General features: G+C 49.3%; 11 protein-coding genes across 11 annotated transcripts; 6 read left to right on the forward strand and 5 right to left on the reverse strand.

The window, feature by feature from the left end:
• Positions 1-252: 252 nt before the first annotated feature.
• Positions 253-1680, forward strand: L228DRAFT_266949 (phosphopyruvate hydratase; the record flags this gene model as incomplete). The annotated part of the gene is made up of 3 exons (XM_018334925.1): positions 253-376; positions 435-688; positions 742-1680. 3 exons carry the CDS (start codon positions 253-255, stop codon positions 1678-1680), a joined length of 1317 nt encoding a protein of 438 aa, XP_018190184.1.
• A 631-nt stretch (positions 1681-2311) lies between these two features.
• On the forward strand, positions 2312-3904 carry L228DRAFT_100639 (translation initiation factor eIF3 subunit). The gene is made up of 4 exons (XM_018328854.1): positions 2312-2546; positions 2632-2720; positions 2784-3475; positions 3540-3904. Exons 1-4 carry the CDS (start codon positions 2531-2533, stop codon positions 3553-3555), a joined length of 813 nt encoding a protein of 270 aa, XP_018190185.1. The 5' UTR covers positions 2312-2530; the 3' UTR covers positions 3556-3904.
• Positions 3905-4517: 613 nt separating this feature from the next.
• Positions 4518-5596, forward strand: L228DRAFT_266951 (hypothetical protein; the record flags this gene model as incomplete). The annotated part of the gene is made up of 3 exons (XM_018334926.1): positions 4518-5061; positions 5148-5388; positions 5449-5596. The coding sequence occupies 3 exons, from the start codon at positions 4518-4520 to the stop codon at positions 5594-5596; spliced, it is 933 nt and encodes a 310-aa protein (XP_018190186.1).
• A 184-nt stretch (positions 5597-5780) lies between these two features.
• Positions 5781-7347, reverse strand: L228DRAFT_266952 (hypothetical protein; the record flags this gene model as incomplete). The annotated part of the gene is made up of 2 exons (XM_018334927.1): positions 5781-6811; positions 6870-7347. The coding sequence occupies 2 exons, from the start codon at positions 7345-7347 to the stop codon at positions 5781-5783; spliced, it is 1509 nt and encodes a 502-aa protein (XP_018190187.1).
• Positions 7348-8959: 1612 nt separating this feature from the next.
• Positions 8960-12256, reverse strand: L228DRAFT_237545 (hypothetical protein; the record flags this gene model as incomplete). Its single annotated transcript, XM_018330943.1, has 1 exon — positions 8960-12256. One exon carries the CDS (start codon positions 12254-12256, stop codon positions 8960-8962), a length of 3297 nt encoding a protein of 1098 aa, XP_018190188.1.
• A 1318-nt stretch (positions 12257-13574) lies between these two features.
• On the forward strand, positions 13575-14434 carry L228DRAFT_245614 (hypothetical protein). The gene is made up of 2 exons (XM_018332208.1): positions 13575-13987; positions 14139-14434. Exons 1-2 carry the CDS (start codon positions 13859-13861, stop codon positions 14286-14288), a joined length of 279 nt encoding a protein of 92 aa, XP_018190189.1. The 5' UTR covers positions 13575-13858; the 3' UTR covers positions 14289-14434.
• A 566-nt stretch (positions 14435-15000) lies between these two features.
• On the reverse strand, positions 15001-15758 carry L228DRAFT_237546 (RNA-binding domain-containing protein; the record flags this gene model as incomplete). Its single annotated transcript, XM_018330944.1, has 3 exons — positions 15001-15348; positions 15419-15632; positions 15688-15758. 3 exons carry the CDS (start codon positions 15756-15758, stop codon positions 15001-15003), a joined length of 633 nt encoding a protein of 210 aa, XP_018190190.1.
• Positions 15759-15763: 5 nt separating this feature from the next.
• Positions 15764-17744, forward strand: L228DRAFT_245618 (putative actin-related protein 2/3 complex subunit 1A). Its single transcript, XM_018332209.1, has 4 exons — positions 15764-16343; positions 16421-17007; positions 17152-17395; positions 17600-17744. The coding sequence occupies exons 1-4, from the start codon at positions 16121-16123 to the stop codon at positions 17638-17640; spliced, it is 1095 nt and encodes a 364-aa protein (XP_018190191.1). The 5' UTR covers positions 15764-16120; the 3' UTR covers positions 17641-17744.
• Positions 17745-17912: 168 nt separating this feature from the next.
• On the forward strand, positions 17913-18872 carry L228DRAFT_100707 (hypothetical protein). Its single transcript, XM_018328855.1, has one exon. It carries the CDS (start codon positions 18184-18186, stop codon positions 18829-18831), a length of 648 nt encoding a protein of 215 aa, XP_018190192.1. The 5' UTR covers positions 17913-18183; the 3' UTR covers positions 18832-18872.
• On the reverse strand, positions 18873-19879 carry L228DRAFT_100708 (hypothetical protein). The gene has a single exon (XM_018328856.1). The coding sequence runs from the start codon at positions 19513-19515 to the stop codon at positions 18913-18915; it is 603 nt and encodes a 200-aa protein (XP_018190193.1). The 5' UTR covers positions 19516-19879; the 3' UTR covers positions 18873-18912.
• Positions 19764-20537, reverse strand: L228DRAFT_209568 (HMG-box; the record flags this gene model as incomplete). The annotated part of the gene is made up of 3 exons (XM_018329818.1): positions 19764-20119; positions 20189-20243; positions 20340-20537. 3 exons carry the CDS (start codon positions 20535-20537, stop codon positions 19764-19766), a joined length of 609 nt encoding a protein of 202 aa, XP_018190194.1.
• Positions 20538-23276: the final 2739 nt, after the last annotated feature.

The following is a 23276-nucleotide window of genomic DNA, read 5'->3' on the forward strand; positions in this document are numbered from 1 at the left end:
TCAATTGACTGCCCCTCATTGCCCCTCTTTTTCCTTGCTCATCGCTTTACCGATCCCTTACCCCATCTTCATCTTGGCACGAATAGCTTTTTCCTTGGCCGTGTGACATTGGTCCGATTGGAAGCTCTCGAGTTGGTTTCTGAAAAACTACTCGCAAACGAAATTCTTGTTCGAAGAGCACAATTGGCCATATCCTCTATTCTCTCTTTGTGCAGAGTGGAAGAGCTTACAAAACTCTCTTAGTAATTCATCATGGCCATCACCAAGATCCACGCCCGCCAGGTCTACGACTCTCGTGGTAACCCCACCGTCGAGGTCGACCTTGTCACCGAGACCGGCCTTCACCGTGCCATTGTCCCCTCTGGTGCCTCGACTGGTAAGCTCCAAGCTCCACGAACATCTAATTCATTATGGCTGACGTGATGCTTAAATAGGCCAGCACGAGGCTTGCGAGCTTCGCGATGGTGACAAGTCCAAGTGGTCTGGTAAGGGTGTTCTCAAGGCTGTTGAGAACGTCAACAAGGTCATTGGCCCTGCTCTGATCAAGGAGAACATCGACGTCAAGGACCAGCCTAAGATCGATGCTTTCCTTAACAAGCTCGATGGCACCACCAACAAGACCAACCTTGGTGCTAACGCCATCCTCGGTGTTTCCCTGGCTGTTGCCAAGGCTGGTGCTGCCGAGAAGGTTCATCAGCTCTCTCGAAACCCAGCTGAATTGAAAGCTAATGAAAAATACAGGGTGTCCCTCTCTACGCTCACGTCTCCGACCTTGCTGGCACCAAGAAGCCCTACGTCCTCCCCGTCCCCTTCATGAACGTCCTTAACGGTGGTTCGCACGCCGGTGGTTCTCTCGCCTTCCAGGAGTTCATGATTGTCCCCAGCCACGCTCCCACTTTCTCCGAGGCTATGCGCCAGGGTTCTGAGGTCTACCAGCAACTCAAGTCTCTCGCCAAGAAGCAGTACGGTCCCTCTGCCGGCAACGTCGGTGACGAGGGTGGTGTTGCTCCCTCGATTCAGACTGCCGAGGAGGCCCTTGATCTCATTGTCGGCGCCATTGAAAAGGCTGGCTACACCGGCAAGGTCGACATTGCCATGGACGTTGCCTCCAGCGAGTTCTACAAGGCCGACGAGAAGAAGTACGACTTGGACTTCAAGAACCCTGAGAGCGACAAGAGCAAGTGGCTCACCTATGAGCAGCTTGCCGACCTTTACAAGTCGCTTGCTTCTAAGTACCCCATCGTCTCCATCGAGGACCCCTTCGCTGAGGACGACTGGGAGGCCTGGAGCTACTTCTACAAGACCTCTGACTTCCAGATTGTTGGTGACGACCTGACTGTCACCAACCCCATTCGTATCAAGAAGGCCATTGAGCTCAAGTCTTGCAACGCCCTTCTCCTGAAGGTCAACCAGATCGGTACTCTCACCGAGTCGATCCAGGCTGCCAAGGACTCCTTCGCCGACGGCTGGGGTGTCATGGTCTCTCACCGTTCCGGTGAGACTGAGGATGTTACCATCTCCGACATTGTCGTCGGTCTCCGGACTGGCCAGATCAAGACTGGTGCCCCCGCCCGGTCTGAGCGTCTCGCCAAGCTCAACCAGATCCTCCGTATTGAGGAGGAGCTTGGAAGCAACGCCATCTACGCTGGCACCAACTTCCGCAAGTCGGTCAACCTGTAAATTATGAGCAGGATATTTTTCTAAATCGGTGGTCATGTCGTCACGACTAATGACGCAGCGTGGAAGGATGTGCTTTTATGATCACCCCCTTAGAGGTCTAGCACAGGACGAAAAGTGCCTTTGCAGCTGCGGTATTTTTTCCTTTTTCTTATAATTTACGATAACATTTTAAGCATCAATGAAATGACTACAAGTTCAAATACATAATCAATGGAGTAATCCTTTCCTGTGAGAATGAGCCCAAATTGTGATGAAAACATGCGGAACTCCCAGGCTCACTTTTGCCGTAGTTACGGTGAAAGTGGGGTGGATACATGTGCGAAGCGCACTAGGTATAATTGGACAATGTCCTGGTGAGCATGAAGTGCTCATTCTAGGTAAAATTTGGATTGCAGTGATTTGACGCACCATTTCTTTCCTGTCGCCAAGAAATATCAGCTGGTAATATTTCAGGCGCCCATTCGGGCACCGACGAGGGGTTCAGGTTGTTCAGCGGCGGGCCCCGAATAACTCCTGGGCGGGATGATCTGATCCGGTAACGGGGGAGCAATCACCCATTGAAGCAGAAGAGGTGGCCTTGGGCGGACTTTACCCTGAACAGAGCGACTAAAAGTAACAGCGCGGCTTGCAATTGGTAGGTCGCTCGGACGGACTTAGCAAGCAAAAAGTTTAGCGAATCAGTTTGATATTTTTGATCGGCGGAACAACACCCCACCACAATTCGTGACAGTCTGGTTCAACTCACATCCCACACCCATCGGTTACCTCGATCACAATCGCAGATATCGACCGGGAAGCGAGAGCACCTCTTTCATATCTCCGCAAGAATCCACGCATCCTTACGACCAAAATGGCTGGCAACTGGGGTGAGTAAGCACCTTAACCCGGGTCACTGCGCCTGTCACAAAACAAAGGGAACAATACCCACTGACTCGAGATTTCCCCATGCAGACGACGAGGAGAGCAGCAGCGGTCCTAACTCCCCGCCTGCGGTGGTCCCGCGACGAAGCAAGTGGGATGATGAGGAAGACGAGGGTGACGTATGTGAAATTCGTTTGTTCGGACTACAAGAAGAACAGACGCTCATAGAAATCTGAATTTAGGTCCTAGACTCCTGGGATGCTGCTGAGGATTCGGATGCCGAGGCTGAAAAGGCAAAGAAGGCTGAAGAGGCCAAGGCCAAGGCGGCTGCCGAAGCAGCTGCGAACAAAAAGTCCAAGTCTCAACGGATCGCCGAAAGATCGGAGGAACACCGGAGACAAAAGGAAGAAGCAGAGGAATCGGAAAGTGAAGAGGATGAGGCCGAGAGGCGTGCGAGATTAAGGCGTACTGAGCAGGACGCGGATTTGCAGCACGCCGAAGATCTTTTTGGTGATCTGGGCATCAACAAGAAACGATCTGCTCCGAAGCCCGTGGTTGCCCACGATCCCAGTGATCCTACCAACACCCTCGATCTCTCATCGCTACCAATCTTCAAGCCTAATACGAAGGATGAATTTGCCAAATTGCGCGAAGTTCTGGTGCCTGTCCTCACTGCAAACTCCAAGAAGTTACAGTATAGTCTGTTTATGCAAGAGTTTGCTCGGCAGCTTGTCCAAGATTTGCCTAGTGAACAAATCAAGAAGGTAGCTTCGGGCCTGACCACTCTATCTAATGAGAAGATGAAGGCCGAAAAGGCTGCCGAGAAGGGTGGCAAGAAGAGCAAGGCCGCCAAGACCAAGACTACTCTCAATGCTTCTCGGGATACGGGCTCCAGGGCTGATACTACAAGTTATGATGATGACGCCTTTGATGAGTAAGTCCTACTAAGACATGTTTATATATAAATCCGCTTGTATGCTGACGGAATATTCTTCTAGTGACGATTTCATGTGAAGTGTCGGTATTCCACTTTGCATTCTTTGTGTTCTGGAAAAGCCAAGCAAGGAAATGTTGTGCCTAATAACTTGTCATCGTGCCTTAACACAACGCCACAAACAAATTAAAAGGCGCAAACACTGGTCGATCCATTCAGGTCCAAGTCGAACCGGCAAGTCTTGCTGTCTACCACGTCCTGGGGGGTCACAGGTCCCAGGCCCTCGTGGTCCCGCTTGCTCGCCTTCATTGACAAGACGCCGCAGTCGCACTGGAAGAGATGTGCAAGCTTAGCTAGCTAATTCCACTGAGCAATTAACCTTCCTTGTCTCTTTGGCGTATGTACTATGGAGCAAGTGCCTTTCTTCCCTGGACTTGTCTTCGGGCCTTTTTTCCCAGGTAATAAGTGTTATGTAGCATCAGTGTCGGCATCAGCACCAGTCAACATTTTCATTGTGAATTAGAGCATTTTGATTTCTGGCTAAATTAAAATTATGGAATATAATCCCTAAGTGATCTCCGTACTATTTAGATTGCAATGCTTTTTCGTGGCCTCTGAACATTCCAAAATTAAGAGTATAGGATTGCGAGCTGCTAATATAATGAGATATGCATTTGAATTCCCTGAACTGGAAGCTATGGTCCATATGGTTGAAGTTCTGTCCCTGACGTCGGGCAGATTGGCTGGGGTACTTGCCAGTCTTGACTCCCAGTTTCGTTAAGAGACAATTGCGTTAGTCTCTGGACACCTCGGTTGGTAACTTAGCTGTAACTCTGACTTCAACTTGAGAATTATTACGTGCACGTGGTGAATATTTCGAACACTGGCCTGAGATATATTTCACTTGGAACTCGGATTGTGCGCAATTTGAGCAACATCCATTACAACGCAGCTGAGATTGACAGCTGAGATTCTGATCACTATTGTTACTTCTTCAACTCTCCAGGTACAATCTCAGCACTTGGAGTACAGTGCACAAACGATGCCTCATTCATCTCGGAAAAAAGTGGTCAAGCCGACATATCAAAAGCGCGTTCAGCTAGATGATGCCGATGGCTGGACCCATATGACTACTTCTCGACGATCTCAGCATCATGGAACTGACAAGCCCCATGGCACGGTCCAGCACCGGGATAAATTTGTTCCCGCTGAAGTACCAGTGGGCTTCAGGCTTGGATTTTTAGAAAAGGAGTACGCCAGATATAATGATATTTGGACGGGCTCTGAATGCTGGAAACGACTGCGAGACATTTTTCTCTCGCCATCTGGCAAGCCTTTTGAAGGAGACGAACATGACGATCAACAGAAGCAAACCAAACAAGGCGAAGGAAACAGCCAAGATGCGGAACTGATTGCAAATAATTTGGCAGAGCTTTCACTTAATAGTGAGGCTGAAAGACCAGTTCAACCCTCTGATAGGATCACGAGCTGTGTCTGTCTGGGTCTAGGCAGTCTCGTGGATCCAGTGTCTCGGAAGACTTCACTCTATCAATTAGTTGCCTTGCAATCAATTTTAGAGATTTTGCGTTCGTCTCACTTTCCCATGAGAAAAGTCTACAAAAGTAAGGTACAATATTTAAGCTAAAGTGGCTAACAATTTTCGCATTTTTAGGTACAAGATATGCCATAACAAAAGTCTATGCGCAAGATCCAGTGTTCAATCACATGGATATTGAGTTTCTGAAGAATTCATGTAATATAACCGTCCTTCCGGACCCGGAAGCTTTTGCGAAAATTGATTCAAGCACCTTTTTGTATGCTCCTCATTGTGAGCGCACTTTTCTCTTGCCCGGCTTGAAAGGAAAGAAGCCAGCGTTGTCTATATCCAATACGATGGAAACGCTGGTCAATGGGTATGTTGGGATTTCGTCTTTCAACTTTGACCTGCAGAGTTTCTAATGAATAAAATTTAGGCCAATAAGCACGTCTCTCGCGGACGAGGAAATCGATATTGCCAAGGCTTTTCTCGAGGGACAATCTGCGACGAGGTTTCCAGACTTTGAACCGCAACCCGGCACTTTCAATGACATGAGCGTCTATTTGCAGACGGAAGCGGATTAGCCAAGGGGCTGAAGAGCCAGAGCAGCTCTAAGCTTTCTGATCTGCGCGTTGTTCTCTGCGCATCGGCGGATAGGCCATGCCATCTCCAGGCCGGGCGGTATCCGCGTTTTACATCGCAAGCAGCGAATTCACACATGAGACGTGGAACATCCCAAACGAGTGTGCTTTCAATTCCGGTCTGCGTTTACTCGTCCTCATCATCGATAACATCGCTGCCAGATGTTTGCATAGTCAGGCCTTCTTCCGCTTTGAGAATGACGACCCATAAGACTTTTTGGGCCATCTTATGCTCTTTCTTCTCGAGCTTGCTCATCCCTTTATTTATATCCTTCATATTCTTGCCAACCTTGCTTTCCTTGTCCTGCAACGCCTTTGACATGTCCTTGTCGAGCTTTGCCATCTCCTTGTCGTAATCTTCTTTGAGCTCGGCCCTCTTCTTCTCAGCTTTATACCCGTCACCGGCGTATTTTGCAAGTTTTTCCTGATATTTTCGCTCTTCTTTGTCCCTTTCTCGCTCTACCTTGGCAATTTCTTCATCACCATCGCGGGCTTCTTCATCCAACTTTGCCACCTTTTTCGCTTGTTCCTCAGACTTTTTGGACCGGTCTTTCTCCAGCTTCCTATTCTGCTTGGCTTCCAGCTTCCGCGCATGTGCTGCGCCGATTTTCTTCAGGACGTTATCTGGCATTACAACCTGTGGCACATCAAAGCTCAGCGGCATGACACGATCTCCTAGCGCGAGGATTCGACGTATACGTGGATCACTAGCCGGCATCGCTTGCTGCTGAGCCTGAGCCTGATCGAGATTATCCAATGGCGGCAATTGAAGCCTCTCCTCCGCCTCCGGCAGCCCAATGGCCAGCATCATCTTTTTCGTATTCATAATCGTAGCGTGCAACCCGCGCGGTCCAAAGAACCTGTAATTCGACGCCCGCATATACGCCCTGGTCCGCGCATACGAGACGCCAGCGCTCGCCAGACCAGAGGCCACCCCGATACTGCCCGAGAGGATCTGCGCGCTGTGGAGAGGAACCATGCCTATGGCACTGCCAATGAGATTTGTGGCTTGGAAAATCGGACTGCCCAGAAAAGCTTCGTTAAGACCGTCAAGAAAAACGAGGAATTCCAGCTGTGTTATGCCCTGAGCTGCAAGTTCCGGTGCATGGCACCGAGCAAATGGGCTAGAGAAGGCGCCGCCAAATGCCTTTGTAATTTCTGAATCAAGAGTGTTTGTTAGTTGAAGCTACAGACTTGTCATGGAGGCACTACTTACGTGGCACGACGCAGGGTCTGACGGAAGCGCGGTGTTGAGCACCAAATCCTGGGCTTGGAAAGTTGCTGCAACTAGGCTCTTGGGATCCTTTCTCGGGAGGAAATTGGTTATAGGGAGCCGGAGGAGCAGCAACAGGAGCGGGAGCAGGACATGTACCAGATGTTTGATACCCCGCCGTTGGCCGGGATGGCAGTGCATGTCCGTATTCGTGTTCCTGTCTCTGCCATTGCCATTGCCGATTCTCTGTGTCGTGATAATACTCACTATAGTATCGTGGTTCTTCCTCCGAGTATGCACTCCCCGCGGGGCCAGCCTGTCCGGATGTGCACACGCTCGAATACGCCGGCGGGGGCCCGTCCATGTCATACTCTCGATGCGGCGGCATATACTGCATAAGCTGGTGCTGCTGCGTAGACTCTGGTTCTGGTGCGATAGATGCGTTTGCGTCGTGTAGTCCCATTGGTGTATATTTGTCCATGATATTGTTGTGTGTTTATATGTTGAGGCTCTTTTATATATATATATATATATATGCGGTGTATATTTATATGTTGAGTTTTGTTTATATACGCAATGTGTGTATATATGTGGAGAATGTCTTTTATACGCGGTGTGTGTGCGTTTATTTGTAGAGAGACGTTTTGTCACTTTAAACCCGGTCTGGGCAGTCTTATATATATCCATTTTCTCTACACATACCATTGCACCCCCGCGCATCTTATATACCCTTAACCTTGGACTTTTATCTGTATATCTGTCTCACGTAAGGTGCTATATCTTATTCCGCCAGACGAGAAGACGGACGCTATCGTTTACGTTTACGTAGGAGGGGTTCCGCGGTCCAAGGCCCAAAAGCCAAAAGCCAAAAGCCAGGATCTCAGCCTCTCTTTGTGTTGCGATAGTGGTAAAACGTAACGTTAGTTAGGGCACATCTCTTTCCTAAACGGGAGTATTCTACGAGCTTGAGCTTGGGCTTGAGCTATAATCTTACGGCCTGTGAACCAGTGTTTATTTCCCTTAGGTATCCTCGGTAGGCAAGGTAGGGTGACGACCTACCTTGGATATTGCGCATTAACAAGAGGTGGAGCGAGGAGGATACACAGCGCAGGATCGTCGGATGGTGGGATTGTCGGGGCTAAACTACTTTAAGACCCATTTCGCGACCAGGACCGGGGACCAGGGGACCAGGGGACATGACCAGGGGAGGCCGTTTGACGCCGTTGACACGTGCTGACGGTCACGTTCACGTTCTCCACTCGTTCCCCGCCGTCAGGCTCAGGCTGTCCGAGGGTCCCACAGAAGAAAAAACAATGAAAAAATAGATACAATAAAGTCAAATCAAAGAAAAGTAAAATAATATAAAAAAAGTTAAGATCAAGATATATAAAAAAAGGAGGTGGACCAAGATAAAAAAAAAGGACTGATCATTAGAATATATACTTATATTAACATTATATACCAATACTCATTGCCGAGTTAAATTACGGTGGCAATGGATTAAGTGCGCCGATCTTGGCGTGTGTAAGGAGGGAATAGAATAGAATAGAATAGAAAACGAATAGAAGATGAAAAGGAAAAGAAAACGGAAACGGGAACGAGACGGATAGAATAAAAAGAAAGAAAGAAGAAGGAAAAGTAAAAACAAAAACCAAAACCAAAACAAAAAATAAAGAGGATAAAAGGATAAAAGAGAACAAACGCCGACCTTTTATATAAACGCCTGGATCATTACCTTGATAGCCTATAAATTCATCCCTAAATGCGTCCGAGAGAAATGAGTGCGTTCGAATGGATGATTGCGAAGAAGAAGTAGAAGAAGTAGAAGAAGAAAAAGGAGATGAAAGTAATGAAAGTCATCTCTTAAAGTAAACCATGACGCTTGCCAATGACTTGAAAAACGAAGCGAAAGGAGAAAAAGTCAGAACGCTGTATACAATGACTTAAACGAAGAAAAGGTCAGAAGCTGTAGATGTAAATGATATGCAATATAGTGCAATAGAAGGGTTAAATAAATAAGCAGACCCGGAGAAGTCTAAACGGCAACCCAATATAACCATTCATAGAGTCCAAATGTATTTCAAAAAAGGCTCTCATTGCGCAGACACAGGAAGCTCAACGAAAACCGGCACGTCGCTGAGATCAATCCCGTAGCCCGTGGCCCAGTACATGCTCTTGCGCGAGGCGCTTGTGCGAAGGCCGCGAGTGCCGGCGCTACCGCCAATGCCACGGCCAGGTTCGTAGCCGTAGTGTAAGCCGCCTTCATATCGGCCCAGGACGTGCTCCCCTGGCCCGGACCGAGTGCTTGCTTCTATCATTGAATGCGGTCGGTCGCCGACATTGATAAGCCCTCTAGCCTGCACGCGTTGCTGGCCGGGTGTTTGGGATCTTGGAATGACCGCAGGAGCGGCAGGAGCAGCAGCAGGAGTAGCAGGAGTAGCAGGAGCAACAGTGACAGCAGAAGAAGAAGAAGAAGCAGCAGAACCGGTACGACCATGATAGCTTCTCCGGTTCAACGCAGGACTAGCGCGCCGTAAAGGCGCTGCGGCTTTGTCCTGCGGTGTGGGATTTGCAACAACCTTCTGTGCGGGCCGTGCAGGATTCAATGAGGTTGCCGAGGGATTTGAAACGGTTGGAATTCCAGCATACATGCTGGTAGGCCTCTTGACGGAACGGCGTGCTGCCGGGGGCATCAAATGTAAGGTGCTTGTTGTGCTTGTCGTGCTCGGCTCAACCATGCTCTTAGGCCTAGGCAGCTTTGGCCGTGCAGAAGTCATAGGGGGTACAGAATCCTCAGAGGGTACCGATAATTCTGGAACTGTTGGAATCCCAGCATACATGCTATTCGGCCTGGACAATTTTGGCCGTGCAGAATTCGCAGAGGGTGCCGGCGACTTTGAAACGGTGGGAATTCCAGCATACATGCTGGTAGGCCGCTTGATGGAACGGAGTGCCGCCGGAGGCATCAGATGCAAGGTGCTTGTTGAGCTCGTTGGGCTTGGCTCAGCAGACATGCTCACGGGTAATGGTGCGTGTGCAGCTTTCGGCAGAGCTGATGCCGCTGGCAGAGCTGGCACCGGCGGAGCATCTGCAGCAGCACTGACAGGTGGGAAAACAGCAGCGGCCATGCTCACGGGCCTAGGCACTGGAGCGCTGCTGACGGGGGAAGGAGAGCTCCAGCTGTCAGCATCACCGTGGATGCTCCGGGGTCTTGAAAAGCTTTTACTTCTCGCAACATTGGCCTTCCCTTGTGACACTGCAGCCGCTGCCTCTTGGGTCATACCATTGACTCGCTTTTGGCGGGGCATAGCAGTGCTAATTCGGAATGGGGTCAAGGCCGATTGTGCCCGATTAGCATCGGTGAGGCGCGGTCTCGGCATAGGACCAGACATGGCAATGTCATAGGGAGAATGACCAAGAGAGCGAGCCACCGTTCCAAAATCAGAGATCCCAGTGACAGGGTCCTGCTGAGGATTCTTTTTCCGGGACTTTGGCTCGGAGACCTGGCCGTCTGTCGACTTTTGTCTGCGGTGGAAACTGAACAGGCTCTTTGACTTTTTGAGCCCAGGGCGCTTTGCATCGCTGGACGGCGAAGGGAAAGTAAGCGGGTCAGCGACAGGCGCAAGATTGATGAAATTTTCCTTTGATCCAGAATAGTCCAGGCTTGGGAACGTGTGTGGAAGATGGTTCGATGTCGGGTACCGCTTCAGCCTTTCTTTATGCTTCAGCGCAAGATCCGACGGCACAGGCGGGATGTGAAGACTTTCAGCAGGGGTAGGCAAGACATCGCTAGTCGGAATGATGTCTTGGGCTTTGAGCAGCGGTGGCACATTTTGCACTTGCTGCTGGCTGTAGTTTTCCTCCGATACCTCTCGTGCCATATGAGCGGCTGCTGCTGCCACGATTCGGCCTTGTGCTTCGCGGGATACGATAGCTTGGCCTGGTCTTTCACTTGGTGCAGCGTCGACAGCTGAATCGTGTCCGAAAGTAGGTGAAACGTCAACGGGGGGAGATGGCGGTGCTCGTGACGGCGCTTTCATGACCGTGAGCATTTCATTGGAAGGAGATGCTGTTTTGGCCTCACGCTCCATTGACAGAAGCGACAGTTGTGACCCATATCCACTGTCAGTGCGATTCGGCACATCCACCAGTCGCCTACCTCGCACAATAGCATGCGGGGCATCAGCCTGGTTGAGTGGTGCCGCGGACGAAGGCCGCGACCCATTCATTACATCCTCGAGCGCTTGCAATGCGTCAGCACGGAAAAGCGATTGCTCTTCCGCGCTCTTGCCGTTCTGCTTGCCAGCTGATCGACTCTCTGCCGTAGGGGCTGAAGGTCGACCCTGAGGCGTGGCACATGACTGCTGATTCTCCAAGGACGACAATCGCTCAATGAGCCGTTTTGATGCAACCTTGGAATTGTCAATGCCGCCAGAAGGCGATCCGGTAACAGCCTTCAATGGACTTTCAAAGTGAGGAGCATGGTTATCGCGTTGATCTCCTTTGACCTCAGTGGACACAAATCTGCGTGGAGTTTGGCTGCCAGAGTCGGGTGATGCAGCACCATTCGTGACGAATAGAGTCCTCGGGCGCAAGCCACCCAGATGAGAATACTCAGTGCCACAAGGCGTGTCTTTACCAGAGGCGGAAAAGACAATTGGTTCGGCAAGGTCGAGTGCGTTGATAGAAGCCTGGGTTGAAGATTGGATCGGCGTTTTGGATTTCATTGACAGAGGAAGCTCTGGAACGGGGGGCTGCTTCCGCAATATATCATCGATACAGTCGCGTGTGGCAATTCCAGGAGTTCGAAGAGAATTGCGCCGGCTTGGCGACATCGAAGCGCTCCTTCTCCTCTCGTCCTCTGACAGCATAGTCGTAAGCTCATCGTCTGACGGCTTAGTTCTCATCTCCCTGAACAGGCGAGTAGACTCATCAATACCCTCTGGAAGTGGCAGCTTGTAAGAGTAAGGAAAATCACCAATGCTTCCTCTCAATAACGCGGTGGATGTCCTAGCTTGGACGATGCGGGGAGGCATTGAATTGCGTCGCGCAATAAGACTTAATTCAGAAATTTGTGCACTCTCTAGTGGATCGTTCATGATCTCCACAGGGCTGATGCAGACAGAGTCCTCGTCTCCACAGGGAGCGATACTTTGCCGACGCGACTGAAGCATTTCACTTTCGTTGCTGGGCTCATCTCTGGTCCCTTGGTGTGTAATACCCAGTTCCTCATCCTTCTCATCCAAGGCTCGTTCTGGCGTGGAGCGCACAGAGGATACGGGGGAGGGCTTCGCCGAGGGCGCGAGAATATTGTTCGGCGAGCTGTTTGTCCTTGGCTTGGAGAGCTTGTTCTGCGGCTTTCCAGCGGGAGAAGACTGTGCATTTCCCATCTTGAGGGCAGCAAGTCCACAGTAAAAATGCAGTTGCAGCAAATGAAAAAGCTTTCAAAGAACGCTCGAGGCAAGACTGGCGCACACTAACTCGCAACGTTTCTGTTGACTTTGCACATTTGCTGTTAACATCAGAAGCAACGACACTGCAAACACGATTGATGCATCTTCAAGACATCCATATACATTTGGGAAAACACTGCAAGGGAGGTGGTGCTCTCACAAGTCAAATCGGGATTTCAGTTCAATGCATAGCCACCAAAAGAAAATATTAAAAATAAAAAAAAAAATTGGGTAATACGGTATTAAGAAAACCAGCAAAACAAAACGTCTCAACACATGGACTGTAGGTGGTGGGAGGGGCACTTTTGCCCAGAAGACAGGTGAAACTGGATCACGACCTCGAGAGAGCTGCAGTGCTTGACAGATAAGTTATATGAATGAGAGCCAACAATTTACGGAGGATGCCTTGGCTGCTCCCTGACAGGCCCGCAGTGGAGAGGCTGGGGCATTGCAATAGTACTAGGGGGGAAAGGAAACAGTGGAGCAGACAGGGAAGAGGAAGGACACTGGTTGGGCCATAATCCCAAAATCGCAAGAGTCAAGCTGCGGGTATCGATAGCAGCAGCACGACGGACACCGGCCCGACTGATAGAATGCTTGGGGTGGCAAACGAGGAGGACAAAAAGCCAGGAAATCTCAATACTCCGATACTGTAAACAACATGAGGGAGGGGGAACGAGGAAGAAGTGCATGGGAGGAAGAGTTTCGTCTAGGACGCTACTTGGCATCAACACAATGAATGCTACCAGGTACCCCTGCTAGAGTAACCGCACCAGCTCCAGTAGTATATTCTTCTCTTCCGGCCAATCATGATGGACAGATGAAGATGAAAAAGTTGGATGATTGTCCTCGTTGGATGGCTGGGGGGCGCATAACTTAGCCGCAGCTGGTTGACAGAAAAGGCGGTGGCGGGCAGTTGGCATCCGCCAATCAGGCCATATCATCGCGCGGGCGCCACGAGAGATCTAAAACAGTCCAATCCATGCGCTATCCCAACCCAGGGGCCCCGCTTAACTATCCTAAATTAGGTGTGGCGCAGTATCCATCAAACAAAAAAAGCAGGGAACTTCATATCAGACCTCTCTGATCTGAACCGAAATGAGACGAGAGTGTGATCGCCATCATTCTGTCAGGTCAGGAAATCAAAGTACCATGGTCAAAGTATGCACGGTGAAAGCGTACGTGGTTATATATCTTTGACCATTCCACTATTGCCCCCCCCCACTTGAATCTCTCTGAAAGGGGCCCGAACGTACCACGGTTCAACTATCGTAGTACCTGAAGTTGTGTCCTATACAACTACCTGCCCCCAACACGTGATGGAGCACGACTTGATACCACTCTGACAAGCAAGTCCTAATTAGGGATAGAGCCACGACATGGCCGTATCTTCTGGTCGGAGATATTGCCGGCAAGCTTCATGATGGTCGTCCTTAGCCTCCACCATCGGCAACAGTGTCTGAGCTAGCGATCATGCATCCCTTCATTTTCACCTATTGATTGTCTTAGACTTTTCTTCCCCGAGAGACTGAAATGATAATGCAATGCACGTCCTTCCCTTTCCTCTCTCCACGAGACTTTGACATTGCCTGTGAAGAATTTGCCAAACGAACAAATGTATCAACCCCTGCCAAGGGTGATTGGACGGATATAAGTCTCAAGCATGAGGTGAGCCTTTCGTCGGCTTTTCGCCTTTGATGTGTTTCGGAAGAGAAGAAGTCATAGAGCTGTCCCGACTGGTATAAGCCGCATTATGGCAGACATACCCCTGCACGTTATCCATCTATGCCAATCCATTTGTTAAAATGTCTTCATGTAGGCTGGACACACCTACCTAGCTATAGCAACTCGATGTGGCCACGTCGACAGCCAAGCTGCTGAGCTGGGCAATTTGAGCAACGACGAACCTATCGAGAGTTTTGATGAAATAGAGGAAATACATGACGACCACGATGAGGTATCGTCGTAACAATATATGCATTACACGAAGCACTTCTTTGGAATAACACTCCTCTACAGGAGGCTTTAAGACGAACGTGTACTGGGGAGCATGGCATTTCTGCCGAGTACAACATACTATTCTCTCCGACTTATCAAGTCCCGGTCTTGTACTTTTTCATCCGCAATCTCCCCAGTGGCCGCCGCCCGGATATTGATACCGTCTATCAATGCCTCGTACCAAAGGAAATGCAGAGCCAACTTCGCCCCATAGGCGTGCTAGGAGGTATATCCATGGGAGTGAGTGAAAGCTTATATTCCAGAAATGAAGCGTGCACGTCCATCAACTGACTTCTCTGTCCGCAAAAGAATCACCCGATTACCGACATTCCAGCCTTTTTTATCCACCCCTGCAACACTGCGGAGGCTATGAAAGCCTTGGGGGATGAAAGACAGGTAATGCTTGATGAATATATTCAACTTTGGATAGGCGTAATAGGACCAGCTGTGGGATTGTATGTGCCGCTTAAACTGGCAAAAGCGGAATCTCAGCCCTGACTTTATGAGTAAAACGTTAGATTAATAGAGCATCAAGATGGCTGGAACAGGCCTGCTATCCTAGTCTGTATTGTACAATCCCCATTTTGGATCCAACAATCGATAGAAAAAGAGTATATCTCGCGCCAAACGCCATGACCCTAGATAAATGCTTTTTGATGCCATATCTGCCGGAAATATAAAGATCACTCCTCGTCCGATGATGCCTCCATGGGCACGTCGCCTTCGTCATCTTCCTCGTCCATGGGAGCTTCCTCCTCATCGCTCTCCTCATCTCTTCTTCGTTTAACACCCTGAGCAGGACTCTTTTCTCCATCCAGCTGAGTGCCGTTTGGTTGGGGAGCGGCAGCGGCAGCGGCAGCAGCAGCAGCAGTATTAGGAGGAGGTGCGATCGCCGAGGGCGGAGCGTTGAAAATAGATTGCTGCAACGCGGTGGTTGAGGTGGCACTGGCCCCTGCAGCAACTTCGGGCATCTTGAATGTGCCGTCCAATTTGGCGATTGTATCAGACTTTCCTTTGGCGTAATCGATTCTCTGCGTGCGCGCATCTCCCATTAGTTCGCTGAGAAGACAATGCCCCGGGGTTGCAGCAGCTCGGACTCACCATATCTTTTCCATAAAAGTTAAAACCCTGCAGCGCTCTCATGGCCTGTGTACTGGCTTGAATGTCACGGAATACAATGTGCGCTTGACCACGCATTTTCATCGTCTTGAGCGCGACCACGTCTAAGACAGGGCCGTATGTGGAGAATAGCGTGTAGAGCGAAAGTCGCAAATCGTCTTTCTGAAGCTTATCCGGAAGATTCGTACAGTAAAGCCTGGTGACTATCAGAAAAACTGTCATCACACAAAAGATTGGATAGGAAACTATACGTTTGGTTGGGGGGGTTGCTTGACTTGGAGCCCGGAGGCTTTGCGTTTGCTGGCGCTACTTTGGTCGCCATTGCGTTCGAATCTCCGCACACTCGAGAAGAGTGTAAGAGCAAAAGCAATGTCAATAGAACTCTTGCCGGGCTAGTATTGTGATTGATCAAACAAAGTTGTGGGGACTGCGAATATATGCAGTATATCGCAATTGATAGCTCTTGTAACTTTAACGGAATATCGTGAACTCGCACGGCGCACAGGACAAGCTTAGTCATCCACCGACGTCTCCGACTCCCCGAGGGTTCGTCGTCATGCTCCCCCGAGACCCCTCGAACCCAAACACCAGCTCCTTTCCAATTCCTTTTGAATCCATAGATTCAGAGCGATAGTAGAGAGCTACTCCTATCGCTAAATATCAAATCACTTGAAAGAAAGCACAATGGCCGCACCAGAAGTTCATCATCTTTTCCACAGCCCGATCGCGGACCACTCCTTCTCCGCCGATCGAGAGCTCCTCGCCGTTGCTCGGGAGAACAACGTGGAGCTATACTCCCACACTGGCAACCGATTTGCGCTCAAAGATGAGCTCAAAGGACACGAGAAGGTCGTGACAAGCGTGGACATTGCTCCCCAGACCGGCAAAATTGTGACTTGCTCTCAGGGTACGTAAACACCCCTGATACCCAATGATTGCGCCACGTTTTATTCTTCTTAGATGTCAGTAACTAATTCCATATAGACCGCAATGCCTACGTATGGGAGCCGTCTCCCACAGGCTGGAGGCCCACGCTGGTTCTTCTGCGTATCAACCGTGCAGCGACCTTTGTGCGCTGGGCGCCATCTGAGCGCAAGTTTGCCGTTGGATCCGGCGCTCGCGTGATTGCAGTGTGTTACTTTGAGGAAGAGAATGACTGGTGGGTCTCCAAGCACTTGAAGAAGCCCATCAGGAGCACCATCACAAGTATAGCCTGGCACCCCAACTCCGTCCTGTTGGCCGCGGGCTCGACGGACGCGCACGCCAGGGTCTTTTCGGGCTTCATCAAAGGTGTCGACTCTCGTCCCGAACCCAGCGTGTGGGGTGAACGACTCCCTTTCAACACTGTGTGTGGAGAGTTCTTGAACGGCTCCGCAGGGTGGGTTCATGGCTGTGCTTTCTCCCCGAGCGGTGACGCTTTGGCATTCGCCGCGCATGACAGCAGCGTCACCGTTGTGTACCCGAGCGGGCCCGAACAGCCTCCCAAGGCTGTTGTCAGCGTCACTACGCAACTTCTTCCCTTTATGAGCTTGATCTGGAATGGTGAAAGCGAAATCATTGCTGCAGGATATGTAAGTAATAGCCTGTTCAAGGGCTTCTCCCCTCCTTGACGAAGTAACCCCTACGTTGATTATCATTGTTGATCCCATTATATACATGCCTTATCATTCACATTCATTGACTAGCAACGCCTGGCTAATTTTTCTTTCATATAGGACTGCGAAGCATACCGTCTTCGCGGCGACGAGAATGGATGGCAACTCGTTGGCTCACTGGAAAATAAGTCTCGGCCTGGCCTTGCTGACCGGGGAGAGGAATCTGCCTTGAACATGTTCAAGCAGCTCGACCTCAAGGGCAAAGCCAAGAACGATACCCAGCTCAAGACTGTGCACCAGAATTCCATCAATACTATTCGATCGTACGAGGAGGATGCTAGCGGTCATGTCAAGCGCTTTAGCAGTAAGTTTTTTTTTTATTTTATTTTATTTTTTTATCTATTTATTTATTCATTTTGCTTTCTTCCTCTCTTTTTCTTCTCTCCTTCCCTTCTCTCCTTTCCTTCTCTCCTTTACTTCTCGCCCTTCCATTTCCCCCCCTCCACATGTCTACCAAAGATACCAATCCTATTTGATTCCCATCAACTAACATGCCATCCTTTTCCAGCAAGCGGCGTCGACGGAAGAGTCGTCATCTGGAACGTTTGAATCCCTGCTATTCTTAGATTCTTCATTCCTCGTGTTCTTGTCAGATAGGTTATTCAATTCAATTCTGCATTTCTAGAATGAATACTCGACATACTTACAATACAATAAAAATAAAAAATATCTACATAGATAAATGTTACCACGATGTTATATTGATACACCTGTGCTCGTCTCTTGTTAATTTGTCGTCATCTTTACCATTATCATCGTCGTCATCGCCGTCATTGTTATATAACGTCACAATCAAGGGGCGAAAACCCAAAATCGAAAACATCAAAAGAAAAAAGGTAAAATTCAAACTGAATAAAAATAAATATGTGTATAGGGGTCATGATATAGGTACAAGTACAATTAAAATATAACCCGTATATATACAGATCATCCAATAGAAAAATCCACAATCCCTCCCCCTCAAAAAAAGAAAAAGTAGGCTAATTCATCAAAATGTTCGTTACAAATCGCTTTTGTGTTTGAGGGGGAAAAAGAAAAATAAAAGAGCCGAGGCCAACAAAATGCCTTTTCGAGAAGCTCATTGAAGTAATAATGTTACAATTTCGAGAAAATAACGGAATAACGGGTAAGGGAGTCAATCTTTTAGAAAACACACCAAGGGAGGTATTAGAAAAAAAGCAAAATTGTTCCTGTTCCAATTCGCTTGTGCGGGGCGTTAAAAAGGAAGAAAAAAAAGAGTTGTCTACATGCTGTAAGATTGATGGTAACTCCAAGAAAGAAGAAGAAATAACAATAATAAAATCCTTTGTAAATGGGACACCAAAGAAGAGAGAAATATTCGGGATATCTCAAAATCACTCCAGAAAGAAAAAGGGACAAAACAATACTCCTGGTCATAAGGTTGTGCGGCTCAAAAGGATGCTCAAAATGAATATTATGACGCACTCTCTGACGTATCCGCTCTGGACAAAGGTTGACGTAGCAGTGCGTCGGTCGGTGAGGCCCGCCGATAATCTCGCCCACTTTCAGGTGCGCCTGGTTCAGCAGGCAGCGGTAATGGTGGGGGTGGGGGTGGCGGGGGAAGTTGTTGTTGTTGTTGTTGCTGGTGCTGAGGCGGCTGCGGCTGTTGTGGTGCTGGACGTCCGCCATATAGCCGAGCTGCGCTTTGATAATCCTCAAAGGACATGCTGTGGTCCTGCCGAAGCTGAGGGCCGGTGGAAGCTGCGATTGCGACAATGACTCCATTAGTATGAAAGCCTTTTTTCTTTTTCATATTTAATAAAAAAAAAGTCCAATATGGGATCGGAATACAAAAAAACTCTATGTGCGCAAAATGTTTGCAGTTTTCATGTACATACCCAACGGAGGTAAAGTCGTGGATTCTTCGGATGGTGGCGTGTGTTGATATGGGCCATATGGCGCTACAGGAGATTGCTGAGCGGAAGACGGATGCGCCATTGATGGAGATTGATCCAAATGGCCTTGTGACAGGCTAGCGGCTAATGAAGGCAGGGATCGTTGAGAGTTGGTTTCGTCAATGCGCGATAGCGGAGGAAGCATCGTTCTCGACGGCATGGATGAAGTACTGCCTGCAGAGATTCCAGAGGACATTGAAGAAATGGATGAGAGAGAAGTATCCTCGCCTTTCAGAGAAGGCAGAGGCTGCGATGGATGATGAAGAGTCCTTCTGGACGGTATATTTGAAATCCAAGGGTAGGATGGTCCAGAGTCTGTGCTCACCGAAGGTCCGCTGCTTCCGGATTGTTGATCTGGTTGCTCTTCACCCGAAACACTTCGGCCTGGCTCAATTCTGATTGGTTCCGACTGAAGCTCTTCCGAACCACTCGCAGGAATTTGGCCTCCACCAAGGCCCAAGTGACGCTGGGCGCTTTTGACGTTCCATGGCGCCTGCCCCGATGCCATTGAGCCTGTAGAGCTGGGTGACGCGTGGCCACTGGCCGTGAGAGATCCACCGGGGATTAAAGATGGTGATCCCCGATGGCTAGGAGGCGAAGTGGCCGGATTCACTCCCTCTATTTCAGATATGCGAGGCGCGATAGGGACTCGACTCCAGTGGTAGCCTTGTGGACCGCCGGGGCTCTGCCCGGCATTACTACTGTTCGTGCTTTGTTCCGGATGTAGTCTCGGACGTTTGCCCTCTTTGACATTGATCAGCTCCAACCATTACACATGCAAAAGGAGCACAGAGGCCCAGATGCCATCGAAGCACAAGTTTGAGTTGGGGGTGGGGAGGGGAAGACGAGGAACAACAAACTCATGTGCACTCTCTTACCTCCTTGCTGTCCGCCATACTTGGCTTTGAACTCTGCAAGATACTGCAGGTAATCTTGGTAGCCTTGCGTTTTCTTATACTCTGCCATCTCTGCAAGATGCTGCTCCTTGGCAGCGTTCGCTTGCCGCTCATATGGTTCCTTTTCTTTTGCTGATAGCTCCTGCCATTTTTCGCCGACGAGCTTCGCAATTTCGGTAAAGGATAATTCATGGTCCTTGAGGTCGTCTCGGATTTCTGATACAGGTGCCATGTCAGTTACTGCCATTCCCCTTTGTCTTTTTTCCAAAAAGCGAGGAGACCTACTGTTAGAAAATATCACATATGCGGAAGGAGGTCGCGCAGGAGCATTCTCATCCGGCTAAAAACTAATGTCAGTTTTGTCCGAGAAAGGAGAAAAAGCCGTGCTAAGGGAGTCGCCGAGAGAGAAAAAGAAAGAAAAGAGGAGATAGCGTACCTTTGGGTGCCTTCGATACTTTCTTTTGCCACTAGGCCCAAGTTCCCCTCTTCCGCCGGGCTTTGCAATCGACGCTGGCTTCTCCTCTGGCTCATTACTTCTTGACTCGTCAAAATAAGGAGTTCGAGACGGCGACGCTAATGATCTATCTGGAGAATGGCCTCTCGCATCTGCAATGGCGCGTTGCAGCTTCTGCATTTGCCCCGTCGTGTTAGCACACGATCAATCAAACACTCGTGAAAGGGAAACATAAAGGAACAGAATAGAAAATGGGGACAAGATGAAAAGCTTACCCTTCGGTGACCTAATTTGACATTCAAAGCCTCTCTGCATTTGTGTTAGCAGGTTTAGCCAGTTGCGTTGTCTCTTATGGTTGGAGAAACCCGACAAGAATTGACTTACAAGTCAGACTCGGTGATGTCAAGTAAAGTCTCCCAAGTATCAAAGCCCTCAGCAAGAAAGGAGTCCAGATACTGAGAAAGCCCCAGTCGTGCTAATATCGGCTTCACCTCAGTCATGGACTAAGATATGGAGGAGCGCCAATCTAACATTAGTTTTAAGAATGAAGAGAGGCGTACGGCCACGCCAAAGAGGGGAGAAAAGATGGATAGGTGGTTGAAAAGCCCGAATTCTCAGAGCGTCAAGAAGAGTATCCTAAACACTGTAAAGAATATTCAATTCTGGTTGGGTTTAGTCCGGCCCAAGACCACGTCGCAGAGCGGTGCTGAGATGCGCTAGAATTCTATCCACCTTCTCCCTTGCTGGGCTTCTAAGTGCAGAGTTAACGTTTTTGATTGTTGGTTCCAAGCCCGAGTTGAGCGGCACGTTCGGCCCCGTGAGATCCCGACGACTTGCACGCAACAGGATGTCCTTCCAGCACCCAAGTTCGTCACGGCGGAGCGGCCATGGAAGAGTAGAGGCCGTGCAGAGTCTTGCAGCTCACTGTGACGAAAGACACCACCAGTGGAGAGGACTAACTACCTTGTGACGACAAGAGCGCTTAGCACCAAAAGGAAGGCTAGACAGTGGATTAGTTGCGTCCGGGCGAAATGGTCAATGCGTCAGTATAATGACTCTTGTTTTGAATTTCAAAGAAAGCAGAGTGGTGTTTGATCGAAGGTGCCGTCAAGAGGTCGGAAGGATGCAACGCGCTGCAGGGGTGAAGAGAAGGAAGAATTCTTCGATAGCGCGAATATATCAAAGGGTATGGGAGAAGTCCAATTTGCCAGCACGAAAACGCTATAGCAGGTGCACTTGGAGTGCGACAAGCAGAATTAGGATACTGCCGGGACAAAAAACCAGTAGTCAGGGGTATTTGGTCAGGCGAGAAGGAATCAGTGGATGAACCTGATTTGAATCTGTCGAGCGTCGAGTTGACGGGCGAAAACGAGGTGGATTGTGTGGTCAAGGGTGGATTGATCGGTGATGATGCTGGGCGGAAGGGGAGCACAGACGTCAGGCGTTTCGTCTACTCTACGTTTTCCGATTCAGAAAGGGCCCTGGGGGGAGACGAGCTTCGTTGCCCCCGTTAGGCCTTTTCTCCCTTGGGCAAAGTCCATTAGCTCGGGATGACGCTGCCTCTTGGGGGGGGGAGGGGGGAAAACAAATTGGTCTCGCCGAAAGCTTAGAGAAGTGCCGATTTGAACCAAACCAGCCCTAACAGCTTACGAGTTGGAGGTTGTGGGGCATCATCATCATTTTGATTTCTTCCCGATGCGAACCACAATAAGAAATGAACTGACCAACTTACAGTATGTTCAAATGGTGGTTTCAGCGCAAACCTTGTTACAGAAGAGATGCCTATTCCCCTCTTTCTGTCTCTCTTCTCTCTCTCTCTCCCTCCCCTAATTGCATGAAACAAGTGGAAAGCTACGCACTGTGACTTGCAGAATGGGAATCGTAAGAGATGGAACAGTGGTGCCTGATGCGGATGCGGTAACGACAGGTAATGGGTCGATGATATGATGGTGACGTTCGTAGGTAGCTTTGTTCGCCCTTTTTCTCTGCGCATGAGAACGATAATACGGCCGAACAAGTGAGAGTAACTTACTCTTGCCCTAGAAACTTGCTTGGACTATCTCCTGGGGCGGCAAAGCGGTTCTGCTCATTAAGGGGAATTGATCGTCAGAGATCTCGATGATCGCAGAAAAACTTTAGGGCTTCTGCTAATACTGATTTCAAGTTACGAATAGTAGGCCGGGGGGCGTGCAAAAGGTACCGGCGCTGGCTCCGGTGAGGTCCGCACTAGCGATGCCGTTCGGACGAGTCCGCGGGTAGCCTGAAAGTACCGATACCTACAGCGAGAGATATCATCAAGTACCTTACCTTAGGTAAGGTAACCTTTTGATTATCAGTCTCGCGGGTTAAATCTCACATTTACGTCAAAAGGTAATAATGACAACTTCAAGTGATGTAGTGTGTTGTCAACTCCACAAGTACGACAGAAATCCCATGTGCACAATCGATGGGAATCTATCTGAAGATCTTCGACAACTAAAAGATCTGCATGAATCATTGATATTCCAATTGCCGATATAATGGATCCAGCATTTATGATCGCATTTCGGAAATTCCCCTAACAAAAAGCGATATCCGACCTATGTGTAGGTTTTGCCTGAATCGATGACGCCCTGGGTACAAACGGCGTCTATGGTCGACCGTAGTAATTGACGGTCAAGTTTTTTTGGTATGATTTCTTGTGTCGTCATTGGCTTCTCATCGCGGCACCCCCGATAAATCCCCCGTTCCATGTGGTCATTGACACCCGCTAGTCCTCTACAAAGTAACAGGCTGTTTTTGGATGACCCCACCAATTCGTAGACTGGGGGCAAAATATTTACTGCACACTGAGTCAGGTGTGGCGACGGCAACCATAGCCCAAACTGCTTCTGCACTGCACTGGCGAAGCAACTGCGGACCTTTTGACTGATCGGATTT

This window comes from Xylona heveae, assembly GCF_001619985.1.
Source record: "Xylona heveae TC161 unplaced genomic scaffold L228scaffold_3, whole genome shotgun sequence".
Taxonomy (NCBI): Eukaryota; Fungi; Ascomycota; class Xylonomycetes; order Xylonales; family Xylonaceae; genus Xylona; species Xylona heveae.